Source organism: Dasypus novemcinctus, chromosome 18 (assembly GCF_030445035.2).
Source record: "Dasypus novemcinctus isolate mDasNov1 chromosome 18, mDasNov1.1.hap2, whole genome shotgun sequence".
NCBI lineage: Eukaryota > Metazoa > Chordata > Mammalia > Cingulata > Dasypodidae > Dasypus > Dasypus novemcinctus.
The window spans coordinates 85,450,262-85,465,388 of record NC_080690.1 but is presented as its reverse complement, the minus strand read 5'-3'; the positions used below and the strand labels follow the sequence as shown (position 1 = coordinate 85,465,388).

At 45.5% G+C, this 15,127-nt stretch overlaps 1 protein-coding gene across 1 annotated transcript; it reads right to left on the bottom strand.

The window, feature by feature from the left end:
- Window positions 1–5,447: 5,447 nt before the first annotated feature.
- ZNF304 (zinc finger protein 304) lies at window positions 5,448–14,129 on the bottom strand. Its single transcript, XM_058280944.2, has 3 exons — window positions 13,682–14,129; window positions 11,640–11,766; window positions 5,448–9,352 (listed from the first exon to the last, which is right to left on the bottom strand). Exons 1-3 carry the CDS (start codon window positions 13,712–13,714, stop codon window positions 7,554–7,556), a joined length of 1,959 nt encoding a protein of 652 aa, XP_058136927.2. The 5' UTR covers window positions 13,715–14,129; the 3' UTR covers window positions 5,448–7,553.
- Between the last annotated feature and the right edge of the window lie 998 nt (window positions 14,130–15,127).

Sequence of the window (15,127 nt, the reverse complement as noted above, 5' to 3'; positions counted from 1 at the left end):
AGGGTGTTAGTCAGGGTTCTCTAGGGAAACAGAATCAACAGAAGATACCTGTTAATACTATGAGATTTTATAAAATTCTCTAACATGACCACGGGGATGCACGAGTCCAGGTTCCACAGGCAGGCTACCAACCTGGGACTCCAATAAATGTCCAGTGAGGGTCCTTGATGAGTTTCCAGGAGACGTTGGCTGTCCAAAGACCAGGCTGGGAAATTTTTCTGAATGCTGAAATCACTTCCCCTTTTAAGGCATTCAACTGACTGGATAAAATGTCATTCATTGCTGACGGCAACCTCCCTGGTTGATGTAATCAGCCATCTATGCAGTAAAGTCACTGATGACTAAAGCCCATAAATGTCTTAATACAGTTAGCCCAGTGCTTGCATGACCAAACACCTGGGCACAGTTACCTGGCCGAGTTGACACAGCAGCCTAACCTCACACCCAGGAAGACTCCATATAGAGCACTGGGGCTCCTTCTCTTGCATGGCCCACTTTCCAGGTGGCCCACACATGAAATCTCACTAATCTCAACATCTTTGAACTTTGATCTCTGTTGCCTCTGCTTCCTTGTACAGGTTTGGAAAGTGTCCTAGACGGGAAGCTGTGAGAAATGCTGAGCTTTTATTCCCTCAAGAATCACAGCCCTGCACCTTTTTTCCTAAGAATAGTTGCTTTGTGAATTTTGTCCAGGTTTATAGACATACATAGCAGTAGTGTCAAACCCTACATCATGCCCAGAACCTACAATAAAATGGAAAAAAAATGTGATTTTGAGTGTTTTCTTTTTTTTAGATTTATTTTTATTTCTCTCCCCCCCCTCCCCAGTTGTCTGTTCTGTGTCCATTTACTGCATGTTCTTCGTCTGCTTCTGTTGCTGCCAGCGGCATGCACGGGAATCTGTTTCTTTTTGTTGTGTCAGCTCTCCGTGTGTGTGGTGCCATTCCTGGGCAGGCTGAACTTTCTTTTGCGCTGGGCGGCTCTCCTTACTGGGCGCACTCCTTATGCGTGGGGCTCCCCTACACAGGGGGTACCCCTGCATGGCACGGCACTCCTTGCGCGCATCAGCAATGCACATAGACCAGCTCCACACGGGTCAAGGAGGCCTGGGGTTTGAACCGCGGACCTCCCATGTGGTAGATGGACACCTTATTCATTGGGCCAAGTCTGCTTCCAGATTTTTAGTGTTTTAAAACCTATATCTCAATATGGAGATTTGTTTAAATGTAGACAAATGGGATGCATGGGGGTAATCCAATGAATGAAGATTCAAACCAAATTCCTCACAGCTAATTTACCGTCATGTGTAATTTTTGGAATGATGCAAATTGGAGTGTTAATTTGTGCTTTTAAAGCATAACATTTTTTTTTTTTGTCAAAGTAGAACCCACTAAAAGACAATGTAAGGGAAAATTGTACGAGGATTAGGAGTGATAGAGGGCTGTTTTTGATTGTTGAAGGCTTAACATATATTCAGCCTGTGTTTGGAAAGAGTTCAAAACAAAACAAAACAAAACAAAAACAAACAAAAATAAACCCCACAAAGCAATTTCTCAGTCTTTGTAGATTTGCTATATGTTGGTACGCTTTTTTATGATTTATTTTATTCATTTCTCTCCCCTTTCCCCCTGTTGTCTGCTCTCTGTGTCCTTTCGCTGTGTGTTCTTATGTCTGTTTGCCTTCTTGTTATGTGGCACTGGGAAACTGTGTCGCTTTTTTTGTTGCATCTTGTTGTGTCAGCTCTCTATGTGTGCGGGGCCACTCCTGGGCCGGCTGCGCTTTGTTTGCGCAGGGCAGCTCTCCTTGCGGGGCGTACTCCTTGCACGTGGGGTACCCCTACACAGCGGACATCCCCGCATGACATGGCACTCCTTGCATGCAGTAACACTGCACATGGGCCAGCTCACCATATGGGTCAAGAGGCCCTAGGTATTGAACCCTGGACCCTTCATATGATAGGCGGACGCTCTATCAGTTGAACCACAACTGCTACCCTGTTGGTACACTTTTTTGAACTTTTTATTTTTCTTCTTTTTTTTTAAAGATTTATTTATTTTTATTTCTCCCACCTTCCCCTCCTACCCCAGTTGTCTTGTTCTGTGTCTATTTGCTGCGTGTTCTTCTTTGTCTGCTTCTGTTGTTGTCAGCGACACTGGAATCTGTGTTTCTTTTTGTTGCGTCATTTTGTTGTGTCAGCTCTCTGTGTGCGCGGCGCCATTCCTGGGCAGGCTGAACTTTCTTTCGCACTGGGTGGCTCTCTTTACAGGGCACATTCCTTGCACGTGGGGCTCCCCTACGTGGGGGACACCCCTGCGTGGCATGGCACTCTTTGCACACATCAGCACTGCACATGGGTCAGCTCCACACGGGTCAAGGAGGCCCAGGATTTGAACCGCGGACCTCCCATGTGGTAGACGGACGCCCTAACCACTGGGCCAAGTCCACTTCCCATTGAACTTATTATTTTGAAACACATTCAAACTTACAGGACAGTGACAAAAATAAATTCTGGCACCCGCTTAACACTTCCAGGCTTTTTACACCTTTGCCTTGACCTTCATTTACTATTTGCAATAAGGCTAGAGATCAGCCAGTGATGAAAAGTTAGGGTCATCTTAGGTCTTTTCTAAGCATCATCCTGTCCTGGTCAAGTGTGTGGCTTTCTAAATTTCCCAGTATGCACAAGCATTTTTGGTTGCTTTAATTTCACACAGAAACTCTCTCCCAAGCTTTTCCTCCCAGACCTTGGGTGGTTTATTGTATGTCACAACAATATTTTGCCACAAGTGGATGTATTTTTGTTTTGTTTTGTTTTACAGTGTTTTTTGAGCAATGTCCCTTTCCTGCACTGAGTTGTTTCACATTAGGCAAAATAAACATGATCCCCTTGTGTCAGTCATTTGATTAGCTCCCAAACAGGCTAGAACAGAAAAATACAATAATCTGTAAATAAGGTCTGCTCTGCTCCCGTCAGTATGAGACCAGGCTCCCACACTGGGAATGCAGACTGCTATCTTCAAGTCAGCTGCTGAACATGGCAGGAGTAGGGCAAGGGCAAGTAATGACACAAAACTTTCCAACTTTTCAAAAGTTGTCTTTTTCTTGATTTAGCATCTGTTTTGTTCCTGTAAATCTGTTTTCAAAGTTCTGGAAAAGTTGGGTCTGACTGGTTTGCTTATTTTTTTGATGTTTCTGTGGAAGGACAGGTTTAGAGCAGCTTACCCTGCCATTTTGCTGACATCACTCTTCCTAATTTTTCATTTTTTTGGCGGTGGTGTTATTGTTGCTATTGAACAAGTACTCTCAACCTTGCTAAATTCATTTATTAGCTCTATTAGTTTTGTATATATATTAGGAATATCTTCATAGGCAATATTTTATCTATGAAAAAGCCAGTTTTAAATTCTTCCTTTACAATCTTCATGCCTTTTATTTTTATTATCTCACTGGCTAGTACCCAGACTCCATATTGTTAAAATGGCAAATCTCCCCTAACTGATATTTGATATTGAATTTGTATTTTTTGTTTTTTTAGAAACTGACAAGTTTATCCTATCTTTTATATGGAAATGCAAAACACTCAATGGCCAAAATAATTTTGGCTATGTGTATAAAAAACTGGTATAACCAATTCACATACAGCAAGATCTGTCACCAACTACACATACTATCCCTCCCCATTCAGTAGCTAATATGTAATCTAGGGCTGGGTGGTTATTTAACACCATGGCCCTAAACATAATGGGATTAATCCAAGATTTCTAGTCCTTGGGCCATTTGTTTAATGTGCATGTAAAATTCCTGAAACAGAATATCTATTTTTCATTATGTGTTGTCTCACACATATGGTCTTCTGGTTGCCCTTAAAATTAGTGATCCTAGGGTGGTAACAGAAGGACCGTTGGGAAAGTTAATTTGTGGTGTGGAGAGTTGTGGATAGCATGGTTTGTGTGGGCGAGAACTCGGGGAATTTCACTACTGAGTAAAAATCTACTGGAATTTTGATCCAAGCACAGGAAATATTGTCCAGGTGAGGACAAGGGAAAGACTGCGATAGAAACCATTTGATCCCCTTACAGGTCCCACAAAATTCCCTCTAGCTATGTTTTTATGAAGGTAAGTTTGTGTGGGGATGGATACATAAATGTTTGCATCCATCCAAACCCAGAGAAATGTACACCACAAAGAGTAAGAATAGGAGTGGGGAAAAAAGGAGCCGATGTGAGTAACGAGTGTTTTGACCAGATTCTGTACGGTTGAAAAAAAAATATCTAATGTGCATCAACACTGTACTCCAGTTGGTAAAAAAATTTCTCAGAGTTACAAGTTTTCTATTACAAAACTACTTTACATGCACAATAGGCTGAAAAATAAGTTTAAAAGTGTAGATAATAGGATCCAGCTTTCTCAATGTCAAGAGAAAGTTACATATAGGGAAACAGACTTTGGCCCAGTGGTTAGGGCGTCCGTCTACCACATGGGAGGTCCGCGGTTCAAGCCCCGGGCCTCCTTGACCCGTGTGGAGCTGGCCCATGCGCAGTGCTGATGCGCGCAAGGAGTGCCGTGCTACACAGGGGTGTCCCCCGCGTAGGGCAGCCCCACGCGCAAGGAGTGCACCCGTAAGGAGAGCCGCCCAGCGCGAAGGAGGGAGCAGCCTGCCGAGGAATGGCGCCGCCCACACTTCCCGAGCCGCTGATGACAACAGAAGCGGACAAAGAAACAAGACGCAGCAAAAAGACACAGAAAACAGACAACCGGGGGAGGGGAGGGGAATTAAATAAATAAAAATAAATCTTTAAAAAAAAAAAGAGAAAGTTACATATAAGCAATGGGAAAGAGTATATTGAATCCTGTGGTACTGGATTAGAGTTGGAAATACCCATATGAATTTATCTTAACACATATAGAGAAATATGGACATTATGCATATATGGGTTAGTACACATTCATATATTTCACAATTTTTCCAGAGGAGGCCTAGAAGTCGTGACACCCAGTAGCAATAACGAACACTTAGTGCACAAATCTTGATTTCTAAATATTCATTCTGTAATAAAAGGAACCAGGGCTCTTTGGAGAAATGGGTGATTCTAGGAGTAGGGCAGGATAAATACAAGAGGCTCCAGCACATTGCAGCGCAGGAAAGTGGGGAAGTGAAAAGAAAAAAAAGAAGAAAAGTAAGACAGGGGCATATCAAAAGGACTCAGGAGCCAGCCTGAATGAATTTCATTGGCCGAAGCCATTTCAATTTGTGCAATAAAATAAATATAATATCAGATTATAACTCAAAGAATAAAATAAATATCCATGAGCTTATATGATATAAATAAATGAGAAGGGACAAATATTCCTTTCTTTAAGATCTTAAACATTCACTGACCCTATGACTCTACCATTCCATTCCTAGTTATTTATTCAAGATAAAACATATGAGCATCTACAACATGTACACAAATCTTCACAGCAGCTTTATTCGTAACAGCAAAAATTTGAAACAACCCAAATGTCCATTAACAGCTGAATGGGTTTTTAAAAATTGTGGTATATCCATACAATGGGATACTACTTAGCAATAAAAAAGAATAAACTACTGATGCATGCAATAACATGGATTAATCTCAAATATTTATGAAAAGAGTCAGAACCCTTCCCTTCCCCTAAATACATACTGCATGATTCCATTTATATAAAATTCTAGAAAATGTATGTTGAGACAAAACAAACCAATGATTTGCTTATGAATTGTGAGGTGGATGAGAAAAGACTAGGAAGAAGGGATTATAAAGGGGCAGGAGAAATCTTTTGGGTGTGTTGGTTATGTATATTATCTTGATTGTGGTGAAACAGGTACATACATATGCCAAAGCCTATCACATTTTACACCTTAAATATATGCAGTTTACTGCATGGCAATCATACCTCAATAAAACTGTTGAGAAAAAATGTTCTGCATAAAAATCCTTATCTACCATTCTTGGAAAATCAGATCTGTCAACTATTTTGACTTTACCATATTCCCCTCACCACAATTTATAAGGGTCGTGCCACCTCAATGGCAACAAAAATTGGACATTAATGAAGGTCAAGTCCACCTCAGTCACCAGGAAGGCCATCTGGGCCAGAGGAATTCCTTCCCTGGACTACAACATCTTCTTTCAGGCACGGGGCTCCTGCCTGAACAGGGATGGTCATAAGGTCCACAGCCCAGGGAGGCTACAGGAATCCAAAAACCTTTAGTTATTTGTTCTGACAGTAACCTTGGCTACAGCAGAGAGTCTGCAGATTCTGAGAATTTTTTTAAACACATTAATCCATACAGCCATAATGGCATGGACATTTGTGGATACCACTTTAAGATGGATACATGCGCCCCCCACCCCCACCCCAACTGGTCAGTCTTCCCCACTCCATTATCTCAGTATCTCTGTACCCAATGTTTTGTACCAACTATGATTCCCACTTTGCCCTGTAGGTCTTACAGTCTAACACTTGCCTACTGCATTCTATATAAGATGGGGTCCTGTACACGTCCAAGAGACTGCTATCCCTCAACAGTGCGGGGGAATATGAAATGCTCTCTGGGAACAAGGGGCCCAGCTTGTGCTGCCCCCAGAAACAATGGAGACTGTCACACCAACTATCACGTCCCTCAGGATGAACTCTGGACTCACATGAAAGCCTGACATCAAGGTCAGAGAACTAGGCACACAAACATCTTCAGTCTCTCCTAGCAGATCTTGGGCAACAATGCCAATTAGGCCAAACCAGACGGAAAACTATTCTCTGCCATCCTACTTTCCCCTCTAAATTACATAAAATTGGGGGACCCCTCAAAAGATGACCCGCTTCATGCTGCCAGAACCCAATCTTTCTCTGTCTACTCCACACAGTGAACAGGATCACAAGGGCGAAGGCTTGCATAAAAAGCCTTTATCACTGCACAAACCAGAGCAGTGTAGACAGGCAGTTTTAAGGTTGTTGATATGGAGACAGGACAAGTCACAGCTATCACATATATCATCAACAATGCCCATGAAGAAGGGAAACCTTCTGTGGATCCCCAGCGGAACTAAGCTCAGATCCTTTTGGTCAGAGAGAGGACATGTGCGCTCAGAAACCAGTCATGGGGAAGGAAATGAAGACCCCACCCCCACCCCACAATGGGCTCAGAACTCATGATTCCCTCTAGGCAACAGGGGAGTAGAGAGGTCTTTTCTAAGCATATCTGGATGACTGACACACACTGTGGAACCCTGACAGCTGGTAGCAATGAGAAAGCTTCCACCATAAGCACCAACAATGACATAACACTGTTTGTAAAGTGCAATTCACCTCATGAAAGCTTCCAATGTATATGGTACTCATTGGGAATCTCCTCAATGTGGGTGTACGTATGTACAAAGACCACCTGATGCCTCCCTCTAATGGAATACTCAGAGCTTTTCTCTGGCGTAAAACCTATTATGCTGAGTGAGGAGATAATCCATTGCATGTGCCATAAGGCCTTTCTCTAGTGTGACCTTTCTGGTGCTAAAGAATTTTAAGAGATGCACCTAAAGGGTCACGAAATTGTTGCACTCATTAGGCCTTTCTCCAGTGTGGACTTTCATGTGCCGAAGGAGATGGGAGTTTCTGCTGTAGGCTTTCCCACATTCATTGCATATGTAAGGCTTTTCTCCAGTGTGTACTCTCTGGTGTAAAATGAGGCTAGAGTTGCGGCTAAAAAATTTCCCACATTCACTGCACTCATAAGGCCTTGCTCCAGTGTGAACTTTCTTGTGTTGAACAAGGTGGGAGCTACTGATATAGGCTTTCCCACATTCATTGCACACATAAGGTCTTGCTCCAGAGTGAACTCTCTGGTGTAGAATGAGGCTGGAGTTGTGGCTAAAGCATTTCCCACATTCACTGCACTCATAAGGCTTTGCACCAGTGTGAATTCTCTGGTGCACAATAAGATTGGAGCTGTGGCTAAAGAATTTCCCACATTCACCACACTCATAAGGCCTTTCTCCAGTGTGGATTTTCTGGTGCTGAACAAGTGTGTCTTTGCGGCTGAAGGCTTTCCCACATTCTCTGCACTCATATGGCCTTGCTCCAGTGTGGATTATCTGGTGCTGAACAAGTGTATCTTTGCAGCTAAAGGCTTTTCCACATTTGCTGCACACATAAGACCTTGATCCTGTGTGAACTCTTCGATGTTTAATGAGGCTGGAGTTATGGCTAAAGAATTTTCCACATTCAATGCATTCATAAGGTCTTGCCCCAGTGTGAATTCTCCAGTGCTCAATAAGATGGGAGCTTTGGCTAAAAAATTTCCCACATTCACTGCACTCATAAGGCCTTTCTCCAGTATGAAATCGCTGATGCTGAACAAGTGTGTCTTTGCGGCTAAAGGCTTTCCCACATTCGCCACACTTATAAGGCCTTTCTCCAGTGTGAATTCTCTGGTGCTGAACAAGGTGGGAGCTTCTGCTGTAGGCTTTTCCACATTCGTTGCAATCAAAAGACCTTTCTCCAGTGTGAATTCTCTGGTGCTGAACAAGTGTATCTTTGCGACTGAAGGCCTTTCCACATTCACCACATGTATAAAATCTTTTTCTAGGGTGAAATTTTTGGTGCATTCTTAAATGGGACAGGTGGATAAAGTCCTTTCCACAATCCTTGCACACATGAGATCTTTCTCCACTGTGAGTTCTCCTATGATTAATAAGAGCTGATTTCTCCTTGAAAGCATTTCCACATATTAGGCATCTAAAGGGTCTCACTTCAGAATGAGCGATCTGACTGCCAAGGAAAGCGAAGGTCTTCAGGAAAGCTTCTCCATAATCACTGTACTTGAAAAGCATCTGTCCAGCATCTCCCTGGTGTTGCCCGAGATTGAAGCTGTGTGGGAAGGCCTCCCTGTACTCAGTCCTTTCATATGGACTCACCCCATTGTCAGTAGTCTGGTGCTGGAAGAAGCCAGAGCTGTCCAGGAAGTCCCTTCCTTCCTCCCTGCAGGTGAAGGGCCTCCCTGATAGATAGACTGTACAACCCTTCACAAATGAGACCATGCCATCATTCTCTCTGAAGGAATTCTCTGTACTATGTTGCTTCTGTTGCTGGTAAAAGTTTTTACTGAATGAGAAATCTCTCCCACAAGGCTCACATGTGTATGGTTTCTGCATGGGAAGTGATCCCTGGTGCTCAGCAAGGTGCAAAATGTCTTTCAAGACTGGGTCACACATCTTATAAGGGTGGGTCTCCTGGATGAATTGACCTGACTCAGGAGTCCTGACCAGTGATACCCCTTCTACAGAAACATCCTGCTCAGAAGGCACCTCGTCTTCCTCTGCTTTGCGCCAACAACCTGAAAGCAGAGAAGTGCTGATGAAATGCATGCTGACTTTGGTGGGAAGCAGAAGCCCCACCACAGAAGTGTGTGTGACAGTCAAGGAATGAGTCCATGGGATTGCTGGCAGGAGAGAGTCAGGGAGACTGTGCAGACTGAATTATGTACCCCAAAAATGTGTTGTTAATCTTAATCCATGTCCCTGTGGGTGTGAACCCACTGTAAACAGGACCTTTTGAAGATGCAATTTTCACTTAAGGTTTGGCTAACTGAACCAAGACAGGCCTTAATCTGCATTACTGGAGGGAACCCAGAAGGCACCAAAGCCAGAAAGGAGAGGACATTGCCACGTGACTCTGGAGGCAGAGATACAAGCCGAGGAACCCAAGCACTGCTGGCATCCAGCACCAGAACATACAAACTCCAGGAGAGAGATATCTTGATTTTGGACTTCTAGTCTCAAAACCATGAGCCAATAAATGCTCATTGTCTAAGTCAACCAATTGTGTGGTATTTCTCAGAGAAGCCTGGCAAACTAAGATAGAGAGGAAGGGTCCATTGTCAATACTGAGTCTCTAAAGGTCACAGAATGGGGGAACCCTAACAATGGGTGAAGACACAATGATGGTGTACAGTTCAGTCAGAAGAAGCAAGGTCTCCAATTCACTCCTCTGCAAATAGGTTTCAGCAGGGCCTTGACTGCTGGTGTCAGGTGAGCTCTGGCTGAAACATATGTCCAGGCCCAGGAAAATCTGATTGTGAGTAAGTAGCTGGTTTTCAAGGACTATTTAAGGATATGTGCACACCTGATGGTACATTAAAAGTAGGCCAGTGTTGGAGAGGGAACAGAGGGAGCAGAGGAGCAGAGGAGAACAAGTGAGACATGGAGACCACAGAAGTGGGGAAACACTCAAAGGGTGGAAGACAGGAGAAAAATGACAAGTAGTCAAAGTGTCAAGAATGTGGAAGGAAAGACAGAAAAAAGGAATATATATTAGCCTGGACAACAAAAAATGGTGAACAAGACTAGGTTGAGGGTATGATTTGAACCAAGCCCTGACCTGACACTGTCCCAGCTCCAATTCAGTAGGGTCAGGCCCTCTCTGGACCTCTCTTGCTGTGGCTGGAGTCAAGTCTGCCCTGTCAGGTACCCAAGGCTTTCTACCCCTCTCTTAAATGAACATGGGACCAAGAAGATAAAATATCAAGGAATGGCAAGACAGGTGAGTGGCCAGGACTGGCCCAGACTGACTCACCCCCTAGAGAAGAAAACTAAATGTTAAAAAAAACAAAGAACTTCCAAGGAGTATTTGACAAAATAGCCCTGTGGCCTCCACAAATATCGACCATATCGATACCTACAATTCCTCACACAGTCAGGTCCCAGACTGTCAGTTAGAGGAGGGCAAGAGACCTCAAGTACAGAGTTGCCATGGATCTGGACAGTTACCTGGCTGAGAAGTCCCCAAATTGGGTAGCATCCACTGAGCAGGTTGCAAACCACTTGAGCCCCTAACCCTTCTCTGCATGGCTGTGGCACAACAGGGAATGAGGGGCCACTGCACACTGCTCAGCTCTGGCACCCACAGTACCTGCTCCAGGGAAATTAAAAAGGGGAGGGATCTGTCTCATTTATCTGGTTGTGGGAAAGACAGAGCTACCCCTGGGAGAAAGGGGAAAACAAAACCTTACTAAGGAGTGCACAGGAGGGGCTTTAGAAGGCAGGCTCTAAGATAGCCCTCAGTGATCTCCACTCCCTGGTTTTCTTGTCCTTGTGTAAGCTTCTTCCCTTGACTATAGGCTGAATTGACTGATTCATTTCTAAGGAACAGAATATGGTGAAAATGACAGGGACATCCCTTTTAAGAACAGATTACAAAAAGAATGGATTCCAATCTGGGCACTGTCTCTTGCTCACTTGCTTGGAGGAAAGCCAGCTTCCATGCTGTGAGGTACACTACAGAAAGACCAATATGACAAGGAAATGAGGGTGGCATCTGGCCAACAGCTAGTGCAGAACTATGCTCACATTCTAATGGACTACAAGAAACTCCATCTTGTAAATAACCATGTGAATGAGTTTGTAAGTGGATTCTTCCCAAGGGGGGCCTTCACATGAGACCACAGCCTGGTCAACAGCTTGACTGCAACCTCATTAGAGACCTTGAGCCAAAAGCACCCAGGTAAGCTGTGACCGGATTCCTGACACACTGAACCTGAGAGATAATACATTTTTGTTGTTCGAAGCCACTAAATTTTGGCATAATTTGCTATATAGCAATAGATAACTAAAACAGGTACTTACTCAGTGAGGCCACAAGTGCAAAGTTCTCCAGCATCACATCACGGTACAGACATCTCTGAGCTTCATGAAGGAGTCCCCACTCCTCCCGGGAGAAGTATACAAACACATCCTCAAAGGTCATACCACCCTGCCATGATAGAGACAAGTGAGCCAACATTAAACATCTTTCCCAGGGTCCCCTGTCTATCCACTCACACATGTACCTGCTACTCACTCTCCTCCCCAGACTCCCAACTCAGAGGGTATCACTAGTGCAGTTCTCTCCTCAGATGCCATTGAGCACTGTGTCAAATCCAGAGCGATACCAGGTGGGTGCGCAGACAGATGTTTCTAAGCTATGGATCTGGCATGCAGGGCTCCAAATGCACTCCTACCAGCCAGTTCTGGGGTCATCCAAATCATGCCGTCCAGAAGCCCAGCCTTCTCTCTAGAAGACCCCAGTTCTAGGGCCTTAAGGTCACTAGTACACAATCCTCCCAATGTGCACATCACCCTTTGGAATGCATCTTCCTCACATCTGGGATCCTCTTGACAGACACCATATATACATCCATGGACTCACCCCAGACCACTCTGCATGCTGTCTTAATGATACCTTCCACCCTAACCAGTGACTGTAAGCAAAAGATCCAGTCCTCAGTCCCCACTTTCACCTTTCTTATTGGCCAATGGCATTGCTATTAAAATCTGAAGATACTGCCTCCTAAACTTAACGCACAGCCTCAATCCAATCCACACACTGGCCACCACCTTTTGGACTTCTCTATCCTGAAGCTCTCCTCAGTGTACGCTACTTGATGCCTCAACTAAGGGGTATCTGAGACTTCTTAAACTCAATATGGTCAAAATCTAACTCTTGCTATGCCCCTGAAATTTACATCTACCACCAACTTTTCCATCCCAGTGGACAGTACTTCCATTGTTCTACCAACTAAAGTAAAAAAAATTCCACAGTCAGTCATGACTCTTCCCTTACCCTTCTCATCAGAAAGTCCAGTCACCCTACTTAGAAAATCCAACCTCTGGGCAAGCTATCATAAACACTCATGTGGACTAGTGCCATTGACTTCCTCCTTCATACCCACAGTCTATTCTCCACCAGAGAGCAGCCATAGGGAACCCATTAAGACCTGAGTCAGATCTCCTCCCTTCTCTGCTCCAAATCGTCCACAGTTATCACCATTCTCAGAAGAGAGGCCCAACTCCTCAGGCTCCATTCCTGCCCGACTCTTGCCCTCTGTTCTCTGTTCCCAAAAGACAATATTTAAGACCCCTAAGCACTCTCAACTCAATGTTATTTCCAAGCATTTGAACTTGCCTGTTCCTGGGCCTAATATACACTTCCACTCTTCATCCCATTAAATGCCAGAAATGGGAATCTATTCATATAGCTCCTGGCCTGGTTGAGGACTCTGGACTGAAAATGAACCCCCTCCAGAGTCCCCAAACTCAAATGCTGAAAGACATGTAAGCAAAGAATTCCAAAATAGCATTCTCTCTCATTAGAAATTCTAGCCGTCCCTACTAAAAAAAACACACAAAATCCATCCATACCTCTGACTGCCAATGCCACCACTCCGGTCTGCACACCATCAACACTCACCCGAACTATTGCAGTACCTTCCTCCTGGTCTCCCTGCCTACCCCAACCTCCCCAATTTCTTCTCCACTTTGCAGCCAGAGGTAGCTGTTAAGACCTGACTCAGAACAACTCCCTTCTCTGTACTAAACTCGCCATGACTTCCACCACCGCCTGCCATGCCAGGCTTGATCCTTGCTCCTCCGCAATTTGTTCCCAATAGACATTACAGAGACCTGTGGTTGCTCGGGCACTCCCAACTCGTCCTTACCTTCAACCCTATGTACAATCGTTCCTGTGCCTTGGGAATCCTTCCTCACTTCATCCCATTCACTACTGGGGATGGGAACCTCCCCAGGTAATCGCCGGAGTGACCGCCCTCCAGGGCATTTACCCTTAGGGGGAAGGAGAGATGAGGGTGAGGCGTTCCCGTGGGGAACGGCGTGACGAACTCTCCACTCACCTGCTCCGGGTCCATCAGCGCCTTCGCCGCCATGGGAGCCGGTGAGGAAAGCCGGGCCGTGAGACGCGGGCGAACTCACAGGGCTCCGCCGACCAACCGAGTCCCCGCCCCTCCACTGGGCGGGGTGGCCTCGGCTGACAGACGCACTCCACCTCAGCCTGCCCCGTGGGAAAACGCGCGCCGGACTCCAGGAGCCGCCTCTGTGGGGCCGCCAGACCAGGCTGGTGTGGAGGAACCACAGCGCGCGACGCTGACGGACACTCGCCTGAGCCCACCCACCTCTCAGACGCGGCTCGTCACAAAAGCGAGGAGGAAGGTCCTGTCTTTGCCACTGTCCTTCCAGCTCCGTCCCGAGGAGCCGCCCCGAAAGCGCTCCCGCACAGCACCCCCGCGCCCTCGGGCCGCCGAAAGACCCTGGGCCTAAGCGAATGACGTCACGACGGCGACGCCGCGAATCCCGCCCTGGGCGCACGGGCAGAACACGCCCACCCTCTGTGCTGTCATTGGCTCGGGGCCGGCGGGCATGCGCCAACACAGACTTCTGGGTAATGTGGTTTGGACTCTGCACCCAGCCGAGCGGTGGGCTCCCTTCCTGTTCTCCGAGACAAGTCAGAAGCGCGTCCTCGACGGGAGTCTGAGAAATGGTGTGCTGGAGCGCCAGAGTTCCTCTTACAGGGAAGGTACCAGAGTTCTCCAGCTGGTGACTCATTCTTTGACATCCTGCTTCTGAGACCCTGGGACGGACCTGAATTTATAAGATGAATATACATTTATTGGGACTTTGTGTAGTAACACTTAAGTGTTCTTCTAATTCGGTGGTTCCCGAATATTTTTCCCTGGTTTGGCAGCACCAGTATCTGGAAACTTGTTTAAAATGCCTGTTCTTGGAACCAACCTAGATCTAGTGACACAGAATCCCTGGGATTGGGACCTTAGCTCAAGTCTGAGAATCTTGGCTCTCATTAAGTTTAGTGAGAAAAAAAAAAAGTAAATTAAAAATCCAGCAACTTAAATAGGAAAATATTATACCTCATGGGAGGTGACATGTAAAGTGCTTAGCATGGAGCTTGGCACAGAGATAGTGCTAGGTATATAAGGGTGATTTATCTTTGCTAGCTTCATCCTCACCACAAGGTTCTCACCTACACTGCTTAGGAGGGTAAGTCAGAGACTTCCCTTTGCCAGGTCACTGGTAATAAAATATAATGGACACAGAGAGGAAGGAGCTGCCATATTGATCCTGCCACGTGAAAGAGAAGACTGCAGGAAAAGAGACGTCCGGAGAGCTGAGAGAGGTCCCAGAGTCTGGAATCAGCAGAGCACAGAGTCACAGAAAGAGATCCCCTGAGGGGCTGGGCCCACAGAGCAGCTCAAGGCTCGGGATGAGCCCTTCCATAGGTGTGATAACTCACAACTGAATTTGGGAATAAAGCAGAGAAGCTGAGA

What these genes read in the sequence shown, in the direction of transcription:
- ZNF304 (XM_058280944.2), bottom strand. Translation starts at nt 13,714, where the DNA reads ATGGCGGCGAAGGCGCTGATGGACCCGGAGCAG. An exon ending in CGCTGATGGACCCGGAGCAG is followed by an intron (nt 11,767 to 13,681) that starts GTGAGTGGAGAG and finishes CTATCATGGCAG; the next exon opens with GGTGGTATGACCTTTGAGGA. An exon ending in TGCACTTGTGGCCTCACTGA is followed by an intron (nt 9,353 to 11,639) that starts GTAAGTACCTGT and finishes CTCTGCTTTCAG; the next exon opens with GTTGTTGGCGCAAAGCAGAG.